Source organism: Heterodontus francisci, chromosome 7, assembly GCF_036365525.1.
Source record: "Heterodontus francisci isolate sHetFra1 chromosome 7, sHetFra1.hap1, whole genome shotgun sequence".
In the NCBI taxonomy this organism is placed as follows: Eukaryota; Metazoa; Chordata; class Chondrichthyes; order Heterodontiformes; family Heterodontidae; genus Heterodontus; species Heterodontus francisci.
The window spans coordinates 75,333,113-75,357,423 of NC_090377.1; the positions used below are offsets into that span (position 1 = coordinate 75,333,113).

Consider the following 24,311-nt stretch of genomic DNA (forward strand, 5'->3'; position numbering starts at 1 on the left):
CTTAGCAGGAGGCCCAAGTTAGTGTGAGGCTAGCACTACTTAAAGCTAGGCTGCACTTCTTAAGGCAAGGTGCATCTGACTGCAGCAGGGGCTGGAACTGGTTAAAGAAGTGTTCAAGTCCAGGAAGAACCCACAAAAATGGTGCAACAGGCCAGACAATGTGCCACAAGGTTCTCAGATGCCTTGCTGTAGGTGCACAAGAGAAGAGGTCCTCTTCCCTCAGAGGGCCAGGAGGCTCTCCAGAAATATACCAAGGTAGTGGGAGCACGTAGTCAAATACCTTTTGAAAGTCCATATAAACACACAACATCTACTACACTACATTCATCAAACTTCTCTATTACTTCAATGATTCAATCAAGTTAGTCAGACATGATTTGCCTTTAAATAATCCACACTGTCGCTCCTTGATTAACCCTTTTCTTTCCAAATGAAAGCTTATTTTGTCTCTGATAATTGTTTCCAGCAGGTAGCTGTTGCAGTCAGGAGTCTAGCCCCGAGGGCCTGGATGCAGTGCCGAAAGAATTTAATGACCTCACACGAGTGGTCAAGGCCAGCGAATGCATCTTCACATGCCCTATCCTACCAACAGCACCACTAGCCTCACGTACTGCTCCATTCACCACAGCTCCTTCATTTGCTGATCAACAATCTCTATCCACTATGATTCATATCTCACAATCATAGCCTTACCTCACTTTCACAAACTCAGCACTGCTGTCAGCCAACTCATCTCACAGCTTACATACACTGGCAGCTGCTCAACTGTGGCAGACAGATAATTCAAACACGTTATACCACACTCACTGACACAGTTTCTTCTAACTTGCAAGACAAGATGGCCCATAATAGGTGGCAGCTGCAGCCAAACGGCAGGGAACAGGCACAGCTGCATGGGTTCACCCGCATGGTGGAGATAGAGCAGACCATAATTGGAACGGTCGTCACAGACAGTGGCGGTGCTGAAACAGTAGCATAAGGATCTGAAAGGGTTAATGTTGAGAAAGTGTAAAGAATACGTTCTTCTACGAGGATGTAAGAGATCATGAGAGAGAGAGACTTGAACAGCAATGCACCGTGGTTTCAGAGGAGTCTCACAGACTGGTGTGGAGCTGTACATAATTATAATGTCATAAAGATTAATGTTCTAAGTATTCAAGATCAAGGAATGTGTCCAAGCTAGACTAAGTATATCAGGGTGGCAACATACCAACCAAACATACAACAGAAACCAGTGAGGTCAACAATATGTTCCTGCCTAATCCATCTCCCGTTTTACCCTCATGCTGCGATCTATGATTTACAATCATGGTGTAACCATGTACATCTTGCTTACCCACCACTGCTTCCCTACCACCATTTCCCTCAGCCTAACCCTGCCCTTGTGACTTTATGTTTTCAGATAGCCAAGAACTGTCAGCTGACCAGCCAGTGGTGTGGGAGCCTGTATGCCCATATGAAGAGGAGACTGATGAAGAAATGTTGTGACTCGATCGGACATTCAAAACCACCAACTCAGATATTGGTACTACACATACTTTAGGTGGCGGTACAGGGTGGGAACTGCACATGGTGGGCTGAATTTTATGCAGCTGGTGGGGATCACCGAAAGGTGAGAACTCCGCCTTGGCCATTTTGTGGACTCTGGCTGCATTTTATGGCATACAGGCAATTAACCGTCTACTGCTGGGGTCCCAGTCCCTTTAAGGATGGGGATTCCACCTCCAAGAGAAGCCAGCCAATCAGAAGGCCAGGAGCTCAGCAGTCCTAGCAGTGTCACTGTTTTAAAAACACCACTTTTAAAACCGGTTAACTACTGTGATTTTTTGAATGTATGTGTGAAAATAGGGGAGTTGGATTAAAATAAGTTATAAGGTCTTTAGACATAGGTTTATCTTAATAGCGTTTAAGATTTAGTTTCAATAAATAGTTAATTTGTTGTTGCCTAAAGATACCTGGTTTGGTCTGTTTTATTCTGGGGGTTACTAGAGTGTTTAATTTGGCGGGAAAACTTTAATAATATGCTGAGACCTGTGGAGTGATGGGACTGAATTGACAGTGCGTTACTCCCACCGCGGTCGTAACATATTAATTGGGGACTCGTCCAGGATCAGAATGAGACTAATTGGGGGGCTTGCGTTTGGAATCATTAATTGCTCTTGCATCTGGGATCATATTAATTGAAGACTCGATTGTCGGGATCCAAACCTAACAGCAATTACTAAAAAAAAAAGGAACCAGTTTCTTGTATAAGGTACAGTCTCTATCATCAGAATGGCATTAGCAGTTGCAGTAGTTTCTGGGAAAGGAGAATGTTTCCCTCAGTGACTTGATAACTTTAACCAAGAATAAACTAAAATAATTGGCAGCAAAATTGGGGTTAGAATTGAAATTAGGTGCCAAAAAAGCAGTGATAATTGACATAATAGTCCAACATTTAAAATTAAAAGACAAGGAACAAGAAGCTAGTCAGAGAGTAATGCAGTGGAATTAGCTAAAATTCAATTACAGTTGAGGGAACTGGAGCTTCAACAGGAAACAGAAAAATAAATTACAATAAGAAAACTTGAGGCTAAAAAGGAATTAAGAAAACTTGAACTTGAAAAAGAGGAAAGGGAGAAAGAGAGGAAATTTAGGTTAAGAGTGATGGAACTAAGACAAACGGGTGGTCTTCACTCCAGAGAAAATGTGGGCTGGGAAGTATCTGAATTCAGCCCAGAACCCAGTGAAAAGCTGGTTAAATTTATACAAGCTCTTCCCAAGTTTGAGGAAAGGGACATAGCGCATTTTTCATATCTTTCGAAAAAATAGCCAAACGAATGAAATTGCTGAAGGAAAGCTGGACATAGCTTATGCAAAGCAGGTTGATAGGCAGAGCTCATGAAGTTTATGCCATGCTTCCTGAAGAGGCTTCTGCAGATTATGAGATGGCAAAAAAGGCTATTCTCACTGTGTATGAGTTAGCCCCTGAAGCTTACCATCAGAAGTTTCGGAACTTACGGAGACTGGCTGGACAGACATATTTAGAATTTGAGAGGGTGAAGCAAATTAACTTTGACCTTTGGATACGGGCATTAAAGATAGAAATCACATATGAGAACCTTCGAGAGTTGATTCTCTTGGAAGAGTTTAAAAATTCCATTCCTTCAGTAGTGAGAACTCATGTAGATAACCTGAAGGTTTTGAAAGCCAGGCAAGCAGCGGAAATTGCTGATGATTTTGAGCTTGTGAATAAGCCAAAACCCTTTGTCCATCACCCCCATAAACCCGAGAAGGACAGAAAGTGGGAGAGTGAAAGGAAGGCAAGTAGCCGGGGAGAAGAAGGAACAGCTGGAATGCCCCAGGATCACCTCCTCATGCCAGAAAGGAAGGTGTTGAGGATAGAAGTGAAGTTTGCAAACCGAAGTGTGATCATTGCCACAAAATGGGTCATCTTCGTTCAGAATGCTGGAAATTGCAAGGTAAATCCATAGGACTTGATGGGGTACGCAAAGTTAATGCAGAGGAAAAGACTGTGACTGAGAGTACAGCAGTCCAGACTATAGCTTTAACGGCAGCTGTAAAACCAGATACAAAAACTAAAGTGAGTGTGGAGGTTAAGAATAAAATCCCGAAAGTTATAATGAATTTTTGTCAAAGGTGAAAGTAACTCCATATCCTTTAAATGAGGCAGGAAAACCTATTATACTCAGGGACACAGGATAAATCCAAACACTCTTGCTAGGGAAAGATATAACGTTTCCACCAGAGAGCACCTTGAACGCTAAAGTTTTAGTTAATGGAATGGGGTGCGGGGGAAAAGAGTCTATACCCAAACCTTTATATAAAGTATGCTATGGGCATGACTTAATATCTGGGATGGTAACTGTAGTTGTCCACAGTTTGCCAGTAGAGGGAATTGATCTACTCCTAGGAAATGATTTGGCAGGATCAAAAGTATTAGTTTCTCCTATAATTACAGAGGAACCAAGTGAAGTTAGGGAAATGGAGCATTTACAGAACAAGTTCTAGGAATATTTCCTGCATGTGTAGTCACCTGAGCAATGCGAAACAGGATCCATTGTCGGAGATAAAAGTGGCACCACAACAGATAGGCAAGAATCTGAAACCTTATTTGGGGATTTAGATAATCCAAATGAGATGTTTAACAGATCTTCTATCATTGCAGCACAGCAAGCTGATCCAGAGATATACCGAATAGCACAGATGGCTCTGACAGAAGCTGAGGCGAAAGGAGTTCCAGAAGGCTATTATATGGCAAATGGGAGTTTGAGGAGGAAATGGAGTCTGCCTCATAGACCTGCCGATGAAAACTGGACAGTTGTTGAACAGATAGTGGTACCACCTAAATATCGGCAGGGATTAGAAAGGTTCGCACATGACATTCCTTTTGCAGGACAGGAGGGAATTCAGAAGACCAAATCACGTGTAAGCCAACATTACTACTGACCAGGCCTTACAAAGGATGTAAAGCAGTGTGCCTTTAAGACAGGGAGAGAAGTTTTGGACAGAGAGACAGACAGAGGGGTCACAAGATATAATGTTTTGATTTGGCGGTGTGTAAAACTGGCAAAAATGGGTCTGAACCAGCCAACAGCGAGGCGTGCTACTGGAGAAAGGAGCTGTCTATTCTCTCTCAGCAGAAATTCTACAAGGAGCTACAGGCCACGTTAATTGCCCAAGGAAAGAAAAAGCCTGTGTGTTTGAAGAGACCATTTTGTATTGCTGAAGGTAGCAAAACTCCTTTTCTTTACTTCCAAGCCAGGAAGCAGTTGTTTCAAGATTGAATCTCTCTTGACTGTACTTTTCTGGAATTTGCTGGTGTTTGATGCTGCAGCCAAAGTGTTTTGAATGCCTATTAAGAACAGACAATTTCATCAAATCCATGTAGAGATTTCAAGTGGTCTTTGATTATTTTCAGATTAGAATACCTCATCCATCAGGAACGTAACCCACAAAGACTTCATTATTTATTTATTCTTAAGAAACAGCTAATTTTAAAAACACCACTTTTAAAACCGGTTAACCACTGTGATTTTTGAATGTGTGTGTGTGAATGGGGGAGTTAGATTAAAATAAGAAGTTATAAGGTCTTTAGACATAGGTTTATCTTAATAGTGTTTAAGATTTATTTTGAATAAATAGCTAATTAGTTGTCTAAAGATACCTGGTTTGGTCTGTTTTATTCCGGGGGTTACTGGAGTGTTTAATTTGGCTATTTTCTGGTTAGGTGGGAAAACTTTAATAATATGCTGCGACCTGTGGAGTTACAGGACTGAATTGACAGCGTGTTGCTCCCGCCGTGGTTGTAACACCATCTGGTGTGACAAAGGCCAATATTTCTTTAGCTCGGGGTGTTAAAGGAACTATCATGGATATGGCTACTCGGTTCCCAGAAGCCATTCCCTTGAGAACAATTTCTGCTAAGGTAGTGGTAGAGAAGTTAACCCAGTTCTTCACTAGATATGGTTACTGATTGAGATTCAGTTGGATCAAGGTTCCAATTTTATGTCTAAAATTTTTCAGGAAGTTATGGGTCTATACTCCCCACCAATACCATTCACTAAAACTTTAGCATTCAGCGTGTTCTCTGGTGGAAATGTTATGCCTTTCCCCAGCAAACGAGTTTGGATTGCTCCTGTCCCCAAGTATAACTATAGGTTTGCCTGCCTCACTTTCCCTTTCGACAAGAATTCCCTATAACTCTCAGGTATCTTATTCACAACCCCAGCACTTACATTGGTTTTTGTATTTGACCTTACAGCTGCAGTCTGATCTGCTGTACTCTCGGTCAGGGCCCATTTCTCTGCATTAGCTTTGTGTACCCCAATAGGTCCCATGGGCTTACCCCACAACTTCCAGCATTCTGCACGAAGATGTCCCACCTTGTGACAATGGTAACACATAGACTTGCGGACCTCACTTTCACCCTCAACATCTTCGTTTCTGGCCTGAGGAGGAGATCCTGGAACACTCCCAGCTGTCACGTCTTGTCCCTGGCTACTTGCCTTCCTTTCACCCTCCCACCTTCTATCCCTCTCGGGTTTGCGGAGGGGACAGACAAAAGGTTTGGGCTTATACACAAGCTCATAATCATCAGCAATTTCCGCTGCCTAACTGGCTGTTGAAACCTTCTGGTTCTCTACATGGGTTCTTACTAATGGAGGGAGTGAATTTTTAAATTCTTCCAGGAGAATTTGTTCCCTAAGGGTCTCATACATGGCCTCTACCTCTAGTGCCCACATCCAACGTTCAAAATTAATTTGATTTACCCTCTCAAATTCTATACAAGTCTGCCCAGGCAGTCTCCGGAGGTTCCAAAATTTCTGTTGGTAAGCTTCAGGGACTAACTCATACGCAGCGAGAATAGCCTTTTTTGCCATCTCTTACATTTGCAGAAGCCTCCTCAGAAAGCATGGCATAAACTTCATGAGCTCTGCCCATCAACCTGCTTTGCATAAGCAATATCCAGCTTTCCTTTGGCTATCTTTTCAAAAGAAATGAAAAATGCCTCTATGTCCCTCTCCTCAAACTTGGGAGGGCTTGTACAAATTTCAAAAGCTCTCCACTGGGTCCTGAGCTGGAGTCAGATCTTTCCTCACCAGAATTTTCCTTGAAGTCAAAGCCACCCTGTTGTCTTAGTTCCAGCCTTTTAACTTTGAATTCACTTCCTTCTCTTGCTCTTTGAAATTCTAGTTCAAGTTTTTGCATTAATTCTTTTTCAAGCTCCAGTTCTTTCAATTCTTTTTCCTGCTCAAGTTTTCACATTTCTATTTCTTTTTCTTTGTCAAACTTAAGTTTTTCCATTTCCTGTTTCCACTCAAGCTGCTTCATCTGTAACTGAATATTAGCTAACTCAACTGCACTACCCTCTGGTTTGCTTTCTTCTTCCAATTGCAAATGGTATGCTATTACTTAAATTATGTCTGCTTTATTAGCTCCTGGTTTTAACTCTAACACCAGATGTTCTGCCAAATCCTTTAGTTTAACCTTGGTTTAGTGTCTCAAATCACTCAAGGATACATCCTCCTTCTCCAGAAAAGTTGCAGCAACTGACAGATACATTCCAGTGAAGTAAACTATAATCTACTGCACAAGAAACTTGTTTTTTAAAAAAAAAACTTTTCCTTTTTCAATTATTCTTAACACACTTACAATTCCACGGGGCAGTGTTGCGTTTATCCCGCAAAAAGCCCCCAATTATATGTTACCACCGAGGTGGGAGGAGTGCACTATTTATTCTAGTTCCACTTTTCCACCGGTCACAACATATATTAAAATTTTTTCTCACTCACCGATAAGGTCAATCATAGATTCCATTTTTATCCCAGAATAAAACACACCAACCAGGTTTCTTTAATAAAACAACAAAATTATCCGATTATAAAACAAGTCTTAACCATTAATGAAGTAAAGCATAAACACACAGATTGAAGTATAACAGTTCCCTTTCTACCTTAGCCCCTCATACTCATATACATACATATATCGGTTAACCAGAAAAATAAAAGGGATTTTTGGTTTTAGAGCTCTGTTACAAAAAAAAAAGACCCCCACTTGGGTTGAATACTTGCTCATTCTTGAACAGAAAAAGATATCCTTTGTTTTGATTTGGCATCCCAATTGCGTTTAGATGGCGGTCACTGGGATCTTCCTAGAACAGTTCTTTACAGGCGATGTTGAAGATCAGTTTGTGTAGGCTTTCCAAGAACTGCAGCTACAGAGGCTTCAGATAGGCCTTACAGCAAAAATGTGGCAATAAGGGTTTCAGTTCCCATACACTGGATACACAGGGTTTCTTCAAATACAGGAGGAAAGAGGAGACTGACACACTGGATATGCAGGATTTCTTTCCAAGACAGAGATTTTTCATGGCAGGCAATAACCAAGAGTCTTTTTTTTAACAATTCAAAGTGAAACAAAAAACATTCCTGAAGTCAAGCCTCCTGACCTCAATAAATCTTGACCTGTCAATTTTCTGTAAACATCTTTTCCAAGTCAAAACACCAAGCTCCCTGCTAGTATTTTACCTGAAAACTGGTGCCTTCTAGTAAGGGCTTAATTACAAGCCAAGTCCAGGAACCTTATGGTGACTTAAAAAAAAAGTTCAGAATCTCTTCAAGCTTCCAGAAGAATCAATGTCCATAATTCAACTATAAGTCCTTAAAAACATATTTTTACAAAAAATAGAAGCACTCTCACAACATTTGCTGCCTTTACTCCATCTCCCTCTCAGGCTGCAGCCCAAGGGGGTCTGCTAGTATGGAATCCATTACTGGTAGCCAGTGTTATGTCCAGAGCCCTTGTAGTAACAACCAACACCTTCCCGATGTGCAGCACAACTCCCTGCCGTCTTCACCAATTGTAAACAACTCCTCCAAACACCCAGTACGTCAACAAACTCAAGTAGGGCTAGTAGAAAAGTACATACAAACGAACATATGAATTAGGAGCAAGAGTAGGTCACTCGACTCCCTCGAGCCTGCCCTGCCATTCAATAAAATCATGGCTGATCTGATTGTAACCACGACTCCACATTCCCACCTACCCCCGATAACCTTTCACCCCCTTGCTTATCAAGAATCTATCTACCTCTGCCTTAAAAATATTTAAAGACTCTGCTTCCAATGCCTTTTGAGGAAGAGAGTTCCAAAGACTCACGACCCTTTGAGAGAAAAAAATTCTCATCGCTGTCTTAAATGGGCGACTCCTTTTTTTAAAAAAATAGTGACCCCTAGTTCTAGATTCTCCCACAAGGGGAAACATCTTTTCCACAACCATCCTGTCAAGACCCCTCAGGATCTTATATGTTTCAATCAAGTCGCCTCTTACACACCTAAACTCCTGCGGATACAAGCCTAGCCTGTCCAACCTTTCCAGGTGTTAGGCGAGTAAACCTTCTCTAAACTTCCTCCAACGCAGTTGCATCCTTCGTTAAATAAGGAAACCACTATTGTACACAGTCTCACCAATGCCCTGTATAACTGAAGCATAATCTCCCTACTTCTGTATTCAATTCCCCTTGCAATGAACGATAACATTCTATTAGCTTTCCTAATTACTTGCTGAACCTGCATACTAACCTTTTGCGATTCATGTACTAGGACACCCAAATACCTCTGCATCTCAGAGCTCTGTAATCTCTCATCATTTAGATAATACACTTTTTTTATTCTTCCTGCAAAGTAATAAGCAACAAACCCACAAATTGTTCATGACCCCTTTAAATAGTACTGTGGAGTCCTTCGTGCTGCTGATTGCTTGTTCAGCTGTGTGTATTTAAGAGAGGGTGTTAACTAGAGAGTGATGAGATCCAAAACGGCAACGACATCTCACTCTTCCCACATACTTTCACCGCATGCTTATAATGCCCCCCTGCTAAATGCCCTCACCAAGACGGTGATTGACCAGAGTTGCGCTGGAAATAGGCAGAAGCAGCGCAGACGTCATTTTACTACTAAACCAGCAACTGAAGTGTCAAAATTACCGGTGCTATGAAGTTGAATTTTACGGCCCATATCTTTTACACATACATTTTTTCAATCTTTCAATACGGAAAAGAATCATTAAGCTATTTTACAGACAAGTAAACACATCACCGATGCACAGTGGCAGCAATGTGTACCATCTACATGATGCACTGCAGCAACGCACCAAGGCTCTTTAGACAGCACCTTCCAAACCCGCGACCTCTACCAACTAGAAGGACAAGGGTAGCAAATGCATGGGAACACCACCACCTGCAAGTTCCCCTCCAAGTCACACACCATCCTAACTTGGAACTATATCATCGTTCCTTCACTGTCGCTGGGTCAAAATCCTGGAACTCCCTTCCGAACAGCACTGTGAGTGTACCTACCTCATCTGGACTGCAGCGGTTCAAGAAGGCAGCTCACCACCACCTTCTCAAGGGCAATTAGGGATGGGCAATAAATGCTGGCCTAGCCATCGACGCCCACATCCCATGAATGAATAAAAAAACAAGATGACAGCTATAACCAAAATTAATTTACTTCACTTAACTTCAAACTTCTCATGCACACACATCATCCCAAGTAACTTGCTAAAGTAATTTTCCTGGTCAGTCTTCTGATTGATCCTGAGCTTAATACAGGCCAGTTTTCCCTTGCTAGGCTATTGCCCTTTCCCAGAGCTAATTGACTGATATCATATGCATTGTTCCCTTTAAACTGCATGCATGCTTGGTCACGCAGCAACCTGGAAGGTATCGCGCAGGCTGCTCACAAGTTGTCCCGTTCAAGATACCGGGTGGGCATGGCAGTGCAATAAAATTTCAATGTGCCATGCATTCAAATGAACAGGGCACACAGAGTGAAAGGAATTTAGAGGGTCACTAATCACATCCCCCTTTATTCCCAGAAAGCGGGAAGTCTGATGCCCTGATTCACCAAAAGACCTGTCAATCAAATTGGCTACCTTCTTCTGAACAGTATACTCTCAGCAGACTTGCTATCTATCGAAGAATACAACTTTAATTGGATAACCAGCTGATAGTCTGAAGTGAGATAATGGTCCGGAATTGGGGTTAGTAATTATAGCAAGGCTGTCAGTGCTTGCCAACTCTCTGTAAAACTGACGACAACTTCGGGCATCCACAGATGCACAGTTTAATGCGGAAATCCCAAGGTTGCTGTCAGTGATATCTTGTTCCTCCATGGGGTGCACTGTTGCAGTCTTCACAGTTGGGAACATTAGAAATCACTGATTTGTCATGAATGTCAACTACTTACACACTATTCTGGCTGCAAAAAACAATGAAAAGGTTAAGCCTTGCTCAATCAGGTGTAACTGAGTTTTTAATGGCGTACCAAGTCACAACTATTGCTGAACAACCTCTTAGGCCCTGAAAAATACATTTTTTTAAATATGTGGAGTCTCATTCCCTCAGAAAAACATTTCAAAATTGCACATTTTTAAGAATCATTTAAAAAATTTTTGTTCTGATATTTACATTTCTCCCATAACCCCATGTGTATGTCCCAATCTTTATTTTCCTTTCTGTTCAATGATTTAAGTGTGATTTATATTCCCAGCTTTTTACATCCTGCTTTGCTATCTGTGAGAACTCATCAATTTCATCGGCTGAGCAGCCTGCCTGAAGTTTACCCCATTGCTGGATGCCACAGTTTCCCCTGTAGAAGATGCCAAATTGAAATTGACTTTGGAAAAGAGGAAATCTACACCCAAGATCCCACTATGTCTTTGTGGACAGCACTTTGAGTCCCTTTGCCACTGACTGCAAAATCAAGGCGAATGTAGTACTTACTGTCTTGATCTGTGTACAGAACAGTAAGGAAACCTGGCTCATTAACACACAATTTCTGACTTCATCCAAGTGGCTAAAAAAGGAGGATTTTAGACTTGTGTAAACTCTTCATTTTAAGACACTTCAACCTAGGACATTCCCAATTCTTTCCTGTGGAAAAATGGTCCAAAACAAATCACATATAATTTACATGTTGATTGATTTTAGCTGAGAGCACAATGGCTTGGGCTTTTTCTCTTAACCCTTCATTGGAGCACATCTCTGGTGGGGTGGGATCTGAGTGCCTTGCTGAACCCAGTAATATTTACATTTACATATGGGAGAAAGCTCCCTGACCTCTGTTGGGAGACACACTAGTGTAGGTGGGTATAGGTGGTTAGAGGGGAAAGAGGAGCTGCTGCAGTGGGAGTAACAGATGGCTGGCAAGTTGCTTTGATAAAACATTTTTGCTTTGGTTTAAAGAATTTCAGTTTCACTAACGGGGCTTGTGCAAAACTGTACTAAACAGTCACAAAGGCCCCGTTTCAATTTCCACTTTAGACCACCCTCTGCTGATCTCTGAACACAAGACAACAGGACCCTTGTGTCCAGTGTGTCATGCATTTCTTTGTGTTATCTTAAGCAACACAATGAGGTATGTGGATTCCAGTTTCTTGAAGATCTCTAGAAGGTTTATTAAAACTAAAACACACGATACAGAGCAAACTATATACAGAACCTTTGTCCAGTGTGTTGCTGTGCAGAGTGACTATGGCTTCTCGTCACATGACTACACCCTGGTACTTAGGTCATTAGCATTCTGAGTTCTTAAAGGGACATCACTCTTAAAGCAATCATACAACATCCCCTTTCCAAAGGGAAGTCTCGTACACTACAAGTAAAAACACACAAAATTGGATATCAAAATGAGTTATATAGGAATAGAGATAGAAGATTTTTAAGTATAAAGATAGGGATTGTGAAATTTAAGAGTGCAGAAGATTAAGAGTCCATTTATTGTTTCGGTGATTTGACACCTCTTCCAGATCTAGTTATAGTATAACCTTCTGGGGATGTGGATTTCACCCTTGGCTGTTCTTGGCTTGCAGATGTGTTGTCAATGTGTTGGTTGTTGTCCTGTTGTTCTGTCACACCCTCATCGTCAGATGTGTTCTTTCGGGTCCGCTGTGCGCAATTGGAGTATTACACATTTCTCTTAATTGGCTTTAATTCCTCAACACTGCTCAGTTAGATTTTGTAACCTCCCAAGACCTAGACTCACTGCAGTGTAACCATGCTCTCATTGTGGGGTGTATGACCCTGACCTTCTGTCCTACGTGTAGCTGAGATAGCTCCGCCCCTGCATGTCGGTCATGCACCATCTTAATTTCCCCTTGTTTTTCGAGCAGTGTCTCCTGCATCTCGGAGAATTTGGCCAGATGAATCATTCTCACTTTTCTGCCAAACATGTTCTCTGCTGGTGACAGTAAGCCCATATCCATAGGTGTAGCTTTGAGGTCAACATGGTGAACCATTCGCTCGGCTAGACTGTTAGATCTAGGGGAATGTGGCGAGGAGGTCAGATGGTTTATATCTCATTTGACACACATATCCCTGAAATGTCTGCCTATATACTGTGGTCCATTGTCAGAAATAATTTCTTCAGGTGCACCGCACAGACTGAATATGGCTGTGACAACCGCGCTTGAAGCGTCTTTTACCTGTCTGACAATTGGAAATTTGAAGAAATAATCGATGACTAAATAAAGTCATCTCCATTCACAGTAAATAGATCAGTGGCGATTATGGACCAAGGGACTGACGGAATCTCGAGAGAGTATAGACGTTCTTTATGTTGCTGTGGCTGGTGGCTCTGGCATGCCTCTGGCATGCCTCGCACATCTTCACCAACTTTTCGATGTCACCGTTGATCCCTGGCCAATAAACAGTGTCTCGTGCGCTCTATACCCATATGGCCTTGGTGAAGTTATGACAAGATGCCCTGTCAGAGAGCTTTGGGCACAATCACTTATTTTCCTTTGAAGGTTACGCCTCTCAAGATACCGTGTTCATCTCTATAAGGCTAAAAGCATCCGAGGGTTTCTGGCACCTCTTTTACCATATCAGGCCATCCTTCTATCAAGGACTCTCCACAGTGCCTTCAGTTGTAGGTCATTGGCTGTTTCTGATCGTAGTTGGTCACATTTGTGCTGACCAAAATGCAATAAATCAATTTTAAGCACATCTACCACTTCAAACGTCCAGGCTGTCTATTTGCAGATTCAGTGGAACTTCTTCATTCTTGTTTGGATTTGGCAATCTGCTCAGCGTATCCAAGGTGACCATTTTGGTACTCGGTTTGTAGCAGATGTCGAAGCCGTACCCCTGCAATTTCACTAAAAGTCGCTGTAGTCGAGGTGGTGCGCTTGTCAATGGTTTGCGCCAGACCATCTCCAGTGGTTTGTGGTCGGTTTCCAAAGTGAACAGGTAGGTGTGGAACCTTATGATCCCAAACACCAGAGCAAGTGTTTGACACACTATGTTTGAGTAATTGGATTGCGCTGAGGATAAACTTCCAGGATTGTCTTCTTCTTTGGATCATAGTACCGCAGGGTACAGGTTTCTGCTGACAATGCTTGTTTGAGAGACTGAAGCATATGCTGATGGTCCTTCTGCCATACATATGGTACATCTTTCTTTCAGAGCTCTCTCAATGATGATGCTTTGTCAGAAAAATTTGGAATGTATGGTGCCAAGAAGTTGAAAATTCCAAGACATCTCTGGAGGTCTTCCTTGTCTTGTGCGGTAGGTATATGCCTTACATCTTCAATTTTGCCGGTGTCTGGACTGATTCCGCAACTGGAATAGACGGAGCCAAAGATGTTGATCTGACTTGCATTCACCTGGCACTTCTCGCTGTTAAATACGAGCCCTTCGCAATGAGCTACTGCCATCAGTGAATGAAGATTTCGATCATGCTCTTCTTTGGTTTTGCCCATTACTGTAATATCATTGGCAATGCATATACATCCAGGAATGTTTTCTATAATTCTGTCCATATGCTGCTGAAACAGATCTTGACTGACAGATAAGCCAAAGGGCAGTCTCTGGAAGCAATATCTGAAAAATGGTGACTTCCTGAGATTCCTTAGCTAGGTGTATTGACCAATATCCATGTTTAGCATCCAACTTGGAAAAGAATTTTGCTCCTGTGAACTTGGGATTCAATTCCTCTAGCATTGGAATCTTGCGGTGGCATCTGTTTAGGGGGAGGTTTAGATGCCTTGGATCCGGGCACACCCTGATTGCTCCATCCTTCTTTAGCACACACGTAATTGAGCTGCGCTGGTCTGTGTGATGATGCACACAACGGATGATGCCATTGTGTTCCACGTCATCTAACTCGCGCTTAAGCTTTTCTTGTATGTCCACGCTGCACTTTCTGGGAGGGTTGATTGACAGAATTGCATCCTCGCCGAGGTGCAGTATGGCATCGCCTGTGACATCTCCTATGGCGTGGAACCTGTCCGGGTACATCTGAGTCAGTCCAGGACTTGCAACAATGCGGGTATCCTTGGTCTCTTCTGCCGTAACTTGGTGATTGCGTGGATAGGCACAATGTTGAGGTCCTTACATGCTGGTAGTCCTGCAACTGCTGATCCGCTCATGTCTACCAGGTAAAATATTTGTGATTTCCATGCCGACTTGCCATAGCTGCATTGCATTGTTAGTGTGACACTGCAAGGGATGGGTGACCCATTGTATGCAGTTAACTTTGCAGTTGTCAACTGTATCATTCATTTCCAATGACCCCGGTACATATCCTTCAGGATTTGGATTGGTAGGATATTTGCACTAGCTCCCCTGTCAATCTTAGTCCTGAATGTGTGTTTGCCAACTTTCTTTGGGCACATGATATTAATAGTAGCAAAAGCTTCCAGTTGTTTGATTTCATCAACATAATGCATCAGGTTCACAATGTGAAACACCTGCTTATCTCCTGGCTGAGAATCGCTCCACACTTGAGTCTTGTCTCAGATCTATTTTTCCGTGAACTTCGTGTATCAGCTTGCGTTTACTCAGGTCTCTGGTGCTCTCCTTGCTGCTGTTGCCATGCCGCTGCGCCTGTCTTCTGTTTGTTTGTGTCCTATTGTGACTTCTGGCTGCACCTTTGGAGCCAGATTTCTTGCATAGGTGGGCCCAGTGTCCTTTTGCACTGCACACCTTGCACAGATCTTGAAATGCAGGACAACTTTGCGGTGAGTGGGACAAACCACAGTTACCACACAGCTTGCTTGCTTTTGAGAGCCGGTTACTGTGCCGATATTGTCTTTTGCATCTAGTGCTTGCAGATGCTGTTGTCCAGCTACAATGGCTTCATAGTTCTTGCCATCTTCTAGCAGCACATCATTACGTGACCTTTCTTTTCTCCCCCCCAACCCCCTACCCCCGCACCCCCCAAAGAGGTCTTTTTGAAAAGCTTCAATAGGTGTTGAGACAAGTCACGAGCTCCATTATTTTCTCCAACAGCTCACTTTCTGAAAAGTCGCATTTGTTGCCCTTACTACGGCATCTACTGACAAATTGATCTATTGATTCCTGTGGCTGTTGCCTGTAGGACATCAATTCTAGGTGATGAATTCTAAAATTCACTCTTACCCGAAGCTGATCTTCGAGCAGTTTCCATATCTTTGTGGGATCTTTCTGGTCCTCTTCAGATAAGCCAGAGGTATTGATTCTGTATAACCCCTCATTTCCAACTGCTATCAGTATTTTCACAGCCTGCTTCTCTGGTTCTGCAACTGCTTGGTCTATGAAGCATAACTGCATTCTTTGTTTAAAAAGTTAGAACTCAGATAGGATATCAATGGCCTTCCAGTTCATGCTGGGGAACTTGATATCCATCCTTCTGCTGTTCTTTTGCTTCCTGCTCTATATTTAACTTTGTTTAGCTCTGTGTGTGCCTTCAGCACTGTACTTATTATGACTTTTCTATTTGTTTTAAAACTTGTTCTATTAACTCTGCACTCTTTCCCCTTTAAGAAATTCTTTTTCTCAGGCTTGCTGTTTTGACAGTGTTTTCTGTTTTGTTCTTTCAGCACTTCCCTTGCATGTTTACACAGCTGTTCGATACAGTTCAAGGGTTTTCCCCTTTGCTTTTTTTGCTAAAGTTTATTTCTCTTCATACTTGACTGGTTTAATGGAAACTCTGCTGTGTTGAGGGGTCTCCCGTGCTTTTTTTTCACGATTGGACTTTTTAAGTTCACGCACTTTCAGGGTTTCCCCCTTTTTTCCCCCCTCGCTCACATGGAGCCTTTAGAAAATGTATCTTTTAAAACTCTTCAAAGGCTTTTTTTTAAAAACTGGGATTTCTCGATTGTCAGCAAAATGACTCACCCGATCGCTTGCTTTTCAGCCATGCTTCTGTTCCATGGAGCGTTTCTCAGCCTTCTGAGGTATGTAGCTTTCTTTCACTCTTTGCAGGTACTTGATTTAAAGTTTCTTCATTCGTTGCTTCAAATTTTCTCTTCTGTTTTCGGTCATGCTTTTAAATCTTATTTGCTGTTTTACCCATGGTCTTGAAGCAATCACCGCTGTATCCCACCACTACCACTATGTCATGCGTTTCTTTGTGTTATCCTAAGCATCACAATTAGGTACATGGATTCCAGATTCTTGAATATCTCTATAAGGTTTATTAACACCTAAAACTAATACACACAATACAAAGCAAACTATATACAGAACCTTTGTCCAGTGTTGCCATGCAGAGTGACTATGGCTTCTAGTCATATTCTGGTACTTAGCTCATTAGCATTAAAGGGACATCACTCTTAAAGCGATCATACAATAGTGTTCCAAAACTACCAATGGCAGGAATTACAGCAGAGGCTATGCTTTCCTTATTTGCATGTATTCACCATGTGCCAAGGCACATATTCCCCCCCAGCCAACAGAAAACACCTGTGAAGCAGGGAACTGGCAAAGTACATCCCAAGTTGCTTTCCATTCCCATCCTTCCCAGATCCTCCAGGAGAAAATCAGCTCAGTTCTGGTAGGGTGAGGTGGGTTGGGGGTGTGGTGGAAAGAGTGATGGAAAACCTAGACACAGAAGTTAAACCAAAATATTAACTTGCACTATTAACAGACAAAAACATTGAAATAGATACAATTTCATACCTGTTATCATATACTTCTTGCTCTTTTACATACTGTTGCATTAATTCTTCTTGTTTCTTTTTTTCATATGATATTTTTTGTTCTGCCATCCATACCTCAAAAAAGATACGTACAAACTTAGTCACTATTCCATTTTTTGTATTTAAATGTTAAAGATAACCAAGATTTTGAGAGTAAATTATTGAACAATTTTAACACCATAAATTCCTAGAAAAGGTCAATTGTGAAGTATTTTAGGTCGGCTACAAACATTATACATTCAAGCTAGCACGTACAAATACATCTAAACTCCAAGTTTTTTTTAAAAAAGACGCTAAATAAGCTTAAATATTCAACGTTGATTATCTCCCTATCAATAACATTGCAAATATTTACACACGTCACACTCCCATCCAAATGTTACTTTAATACAGATTGAATTTATGACATATAATGTGCGAACAAATATTACTCTTTAATGTTAAACAGTTAACTCTGTTTTTCTCGCACACATGCTGCCTGACCTGCTGAGTATTACCAGCATTTACTGCTTATGTTTCAGATTTCCAGCATCCAGTATTTTGCATTTGTATTACTCCTTCATGGTTCAAAAACAGATTATCTGGTGTCAAGAAAACCCCATATACCAAATGAGAAATATTAATTTCATCAGTTGGAAACTTACATTACACTTTTAATGGAAAAAAATCCTACAGTTAACTTTTAAAAAACTAGCAGCCAAGATGACCACTGCAATTTGCATCTGAAATACCAGGTGATTGAACTGGAGACAAAAGTCGAACAAGAATCCCAGCCAGAACACTGCTTTGGCTAACTGAATAGAATTTTCAGATCATCCTCGTTAGCAGGACAGTCAAAGCTATCTTGAGGCATTCATAAGTGGCGACTTCCCTCCAGGGGATAAACACTGACAAACCCACCTGTGACAGCTTTTGGGTTTTAGACTTTGGACATTAAAAACAAAGGGGATTGAGAGAACCATGTGACCATCTGCCTATCTCTGAAAAAAAAGTTTTGTTACACTCTGAGAAGACAAGTAGAAACTGAGACTGCAACAGCAGAGAAAGCTGTGGGTTTCCCTTTCTCTCTCCCCAGGAAACATCAAGTTTGAAAACCGTCTGCAACTGTAGACCCTCCAAACCTAGACTGCTACAGCCAGCCACCATGGGAAGAGAGCCAACTACAGTTCTGCCTTCAAGAAAACTCTGAGAAAAGCAGGCTAGCCACAAAGTGCACTGTGACCAGCGAGGGCTTCAAGAATACAGCATCAGCCAGAGGACTACTGAAACACCCACTTCATAGACTGTGTATTTACGTTCCATTTATTTTGGACTTTAATCCAACCACCAAATCTATTTTTCCCTCTGTAATCTATTTGTGTTTTGTGTTTGTGACTCTCATGTGAATGTGTGTGTGAATGTGGTGTATTTTTTAGTATTTTTAAATCGGGGTTAGAGTGTTAAGTATAATAAACTTACCCCTTTCTTGTTTAAACCCAAGAAAACCTGTTTAATGTGATCTTGAAAGAACCAAAGGAAAAAGGTAAAACACTGAGGTGGCAAGCTAAAAAAAATAAATCCTGTCGTGGTCAAATAAAAGGAAGGGTGAGATGGGAGCCTGAGACCCCCTCCTCACCTGGCCATAACACTGGTCATTTATTTTATTGCTGTTCATGGGATTGTGTAATGTGTAAATTGGTTGCTGCATTTCCTACAATAGTGACTACACATCCAAAACATTTTGGGACACCATGAGGTTGTGAAAGGCAATATATAAATAGAAGTTCTTTTTTACGTTACTAAACAAATTCCATCCCTGAAGCCTTTAGCTCGGAAGCCAGTTTAAACAAATATGCAACATATGTACTAAAATAACCTTGTTACAAAGACTAAAACTGTATATGCACAGTAATAGGATTGATAGAGACGGCTACCAAATAGAATTAGACAAAAAACACTTAATTTTTGTCACAGTTGCAGTGACTTAGATGTCTAGAACACTGATGTGGCTAATACATTACAAACTGTCCACAATATGTCTATACTGAAGCTGGACAACAACAAAACCAACTTGCATTTAAATAGTGCCTTTAATGTAGAAAAACCTCCCAATACATTTCAGAGAAATGGAAAAATACGCAGGCATCAGTCAAAGAAGAAATTAGTCAGGGCGACCAAAAGCTTTGTCAAATAGGTGAGTTTTAAGGATGGTCACAAAGGAGGAGAGGGAGCTAGAGTGACAGATGGGTTTCAGGGAGGAAATTCTAGACCTAGGTGGCTGAAGGCAAAGCTACCAACGGTGCAGTGAGCACAGGATGCTGGAGTCAGAGGAATGGAGAGGTCGGAAAAGTTTTGGGATGTAGAAGGTTGCAGAAATTGGGAGGGGTGAGGCCATAGAAGGACGAGAATTTAAAATTCGAGATATTGTGGGAACTATTACATAGCTGATGAAGAAATTCAGAACTGCTGGAAGACAGTACCTGAATGACCTGCCCTTAGACAGTGTTTGGTAACTATCATCACTAGGTTGTGACAAATTTCTAAAGTACTGCATTTCCAAATGGTAGAATTTGAGAAGTATACTGCACCATGCTGCAGTTAGGAGGCTGCTGGCAATGGACTCCTACAGTTATGCTGAGTTTGCTGCATATCATGATGATCGCCAACAGTGCCTTATGTTGCAGTTCATGCTTCTCTTTCCTTGCCCCCAACCCCCATATCTTTTCTCTTGTTTACAGTTTGAATACAATTTTCAAAGCAGACTAAATCTATGAACAAAACTGCATTAATATACCGTACCATGCAGGTGGTTAGCAGAAGAAAGGTCGAACAATTACCAAACTGCAGAAAATCCTTTATTGCAAAATACATGGGATTCCCACCATGTTCTCCAGCCACCACAGAAGGTGGAAAACATCATTTCATACAGGATTAAACTACTGTTCACTTTTGTTTTTACAGATGAAGTATTCAGAAGCAGAAAGATCAACAAGATACTGCTTAGTACAATAATTAAATTTGCAATATATGCAAACTAAATTGACTATTTAAAAAGGCAATGCCCAAATTTCTTAGAAACCCCAAATCTATGATGACACATTCGTAAGGTTATTCTTACAAAACTCTGATTGCTTCCTTTATGTTTAGAAGTTCAGTAAAAAAAACTGAAGATTGATTAAAAAAAATCCCAGGAGAGTAAAGATATCTTTTACTTGTGAAGTTAAAACAATTCCTTTGCAGCAGTTTGCCAATCACCAAGGAACAATGGGCTGTTTTTACCCCCCCATTAGTTCATGGGATGTGCGTGTCACTGACAAGGCCAGCATTTATTGCCCATCCCCATTTGCCCTCGAGAAGGTGGTGGTAAGCTGCCTTCTTGAACTGCTGCAGTCCACATGGTGTAGGTACACCCACAATGCTGTTAGGAAGGGAGTTACAGGATTTGACTCAGCTACAGTGAAGGAACAGTGATTATATTCCCAAGTCAGGATGGCGTGTGATTTGTAGGGGAACTTGCAGGTGGTCGTGTTCCCATGCATCAGCTGCCCTTGTCCTTCTACGTAGTAGAGGTAGTGGGTTTGGAAGGTGCTATCAAAGGAGCCTTGGTGAATTGCTGCAGTGCATCCTATAGTTGGTGCACATGGTTGCCACTGTGCACCTGTGGTAGAGCGAGTGAATGTTTAAGGTGGTGGATGGGGTGCCGATCAAGTGGCTGCTTTTTCCAGAATGGTGACTAGCTTCTTGAGTGTTGTTGGACCTGCACTCATCCAGACAAGTGGAGTGTATTCCATCACGCTCCTAGCCTAAACCTTGGAGATGTTGGACAGGCTTTGGGGTGTCATGCCAGCTGACTTTGTTGAATGATAATTCTCTTTAATCCACGGCCTGGAGATCTGAATTTATATACATATTTTTTTAGAAGACATTTTAAAAAAGACCAGCTAAAAGGATGACTTTGCTGGCAGCTTAAGATGGCTACCTAATTTGCAACACTGTATCCTACACTGCAATGCTTGTGAGGAGGGAGACTAAGTGTCTGCTCATGCCCCAGCAAGAACCAAGGCACAGGAAGTTTAAAAGAAACTGTTACCTTTAGCAAGAGAGAAATACTGCTAACTGCTAGGTTTTGAATCACTGAGTGACTGTCATGTGACAAGCCCCTCCCCATCTGTGGTTGGGGCGGCACAGTGGTTAACACCGCAGCCTCACAGCTCCAGTGACCCGGGTTCGGTTCTGGGTACTGCCTGTGTGGAGTTTGCAAGTTCTCCCTGTGACCGCGTGGGTTTCCGCCGGGTGTTCCGGTTTCCTCCCACAGTCAAAGACTTGCAGGTTGATAGGTAAAATGGCCATTGTAAATTGCCCCTAGTGTAGGTAGGTGGTAGGAGAATGGTGGGGATGTGGTAGGGAATATGGGATTAATGTAGGATTAGTATAAATGGGTGGTTGTTGGTCGGCACAGACTCAGTGGGCCGAAGGGCCTGTTTCAGTGCTGTATCTCTCTATGAATTAAGCTTGTGTCTTTCCACAGCAGAGAAAGGAGAAACAACTGGACTCTGACACATGCAGACCCAAGTGGAGGTCTCTCTCTCTCTCCATTCCAGCTTGAAAGCTTTCAAATCCTGCTTGCTGACCTTTGCAAACTCTGGCTACAATCAGAAACCCTGTGTGAGGAAGTCACCCGCATCGCAGTCTCCATGAGACCCACCGAACCAGTCACCCAACTCTTCAAGCTAAAAGCCTCTGGACTACCGAATTTGGATAGAAGCCAGCTGAATCATCAAACTCCAGACTGTATACCTTTTTTTATGGACTCTAACTCAACCTATCTACTTTCTCCACTTTGTAACCTATTTGTGAGTAAATCTTCAGTGTGTGTGTGATGTGAAAGTTGGCACGTAGTTTATTATTTTTATTAGTTCAGTTTAAGTACAAATAAAGTTAACCACTTTCTTTGTTACCTCAAGAAAACCTGTCCAATTGGTTCTTGTTATGATCATAGCAAGTAAGTAATCAAACACCTACTGAATTGGCCAGTACATCCACTTGAAGAAAGAATTAAACTTGTTGTGGTCAAACAAGGAGGGAAAAGAGGGAAGTCCTTCGACCCCTCCTCACTTGCTCGCAACAGGGGAGTCAGGAAGTGAGATACACGCTGCAGAATCCCCAGCCTCTCACTTGCTCTTGTAGCCATAGTATTTATTTGACTGGCCCCATTCGGATTCAACAATGGTGATCCTTTGAACATCCAGGGGAGATGGTTAGACTCTCTCTTGTTGGAGGTGGTCATTGCCTGGCACTTGTGTGGTGCAAATCTTACTTGCCACTTATCAGCCCAAGCCTGGATGTTGTCCAGGGCTTGCTGCATGTAGGTACAGAATGCTTCAGTACCTTAGGAGTTGTGAATGGTACTGACCACTGTACAATCATCAGCGAACATCCCCACTTCTGACCTCATGATGGAGGGAAGGTCATTGATGAAGCAGCTGAAGATGGTTAAGCCTGTGACACAACCCTGAGGAACTCCTGCAGTGATGGCCTGGGGCTGAGATGATTGACCTCCAATCACCACAACCATCTTCCTTTGAGTTAGGTTTGACTCCAACCGGTGCAGGAGTTTTCCTCTGATTCCCATTGACTTCATACATACATACGAACATATAAATTAAGAGCAGATGTAGGTCATTCGGTCCCTTGAGTCTGCTCTGCCATTTGATAAGATCATGGCTGATCTGATTGTGGCCTCAACTCTACTTTTGTGTCTACCTGTTATAACCTTTGACTTCTCTGTCAATCAAGAATCTATCTAACTCAGCCTTAAACACATTCAATGACCCTGCCTCCACTGCTCTCTGGGGAAGAGAATTCTACCAACAACCCTCAGAGAAAATTTTTCTCCTCATCTCTGTCTTAAATGGGAGACACATTTTTAAACCGTGTCCCCTGGTTCTAGTCTCTCCTACCCATTCAGCATCCACCTGTCAAAGCTCCTCAGGATCTTATGTTTCAATAAGATCACCTCTCATTCTTCTAAACTTCAATGGATACAGGTCCAACCCATCCGAACTTTCCTCATCCCAGTAATTAGTCAAGTGAAACTTTTCTGAACTGCTTCTAATGCAATTATATCCTTTAAGTAAGGAGACCAAAACTGTATGCAGTACTCCAGATGTAGTCTCACCAACACCCTGTAGAACCAGTTCCCTTGCAATAAACGACAACATTCCACTTGCCTTCCTATCACTTGCTGTACCTGCATACCAACTTTTTGCGAATCATGTACCAGGACACCCAGGTCTCTCTGTATACCGCAGAGTTCTGCAATCCTGTTCCATTTAAATAATATACTGCTTTTCTATTCTTCCTGCCAAAGTGGACAGGTTCACATTTTCCCACTTACTTAACCTATCTATATCCAAATAGTCATTTAGTAGTACAGAACTTGAGTATTGCTGAAAATAGAGACATGTTGTCGAAGCTTTTCATCTTGTACTCATCAGGACACTGCAAGAATAACCAATGTAAGGGAAAACAACAACTTATACTGTAAGAGAGTGCTGATTGGTTGGCAAGTGAACTCTGATTGGAGAGGCGTTGCCAAGGAGAATGCACCAGTTTACGGTGACTGACAGTTAACTGCCAGGCTTTGTTTGAAATTTAAACGAGGCAGCTTGACTCTGATTGGTCAAGGCATTGCACTGAGGAATGAACCAGAAAATGGCTGTCACTTATTTTGTTCAGCTGAAACAGGCGCAATGTTTGTACATATTCTTTGTCTGCAAAGAACAGGGCCCTGTGTGTTAATATATGTAGCTTCCAGTATGCGCAAATGCACCACACTGCGAGTCCTACTGACAATCTCAAATTGG

At 42.0% G+C, this 24,311-nt stretch overlaps 1 protein-coding gene across 1 annotated transcript in view; it reads right to left on the reverse strand.

Annotated features, from left to right (window-relative positions):
• The window catches only part of cir1 (corepressor interacting with RBPJ, CIR1), an 84,779-nt gene that overhangs the window by 54,927 nt on the left and 5,541 nt on the right, over nucleotides 1-24,311 (reverse strand). Inside the window, exon 2 of the mRNA XM_068035452.1 lies at nucleotides 17,447-17,541. Coding sequence (XP_067891553.1) covers nucleotides 17,447-17,541 — 95 coding nt within the window. The remainder of the gene's footprint in view (nucleotides 1-17,446; nucleotides 17,542-24,311) is intronic.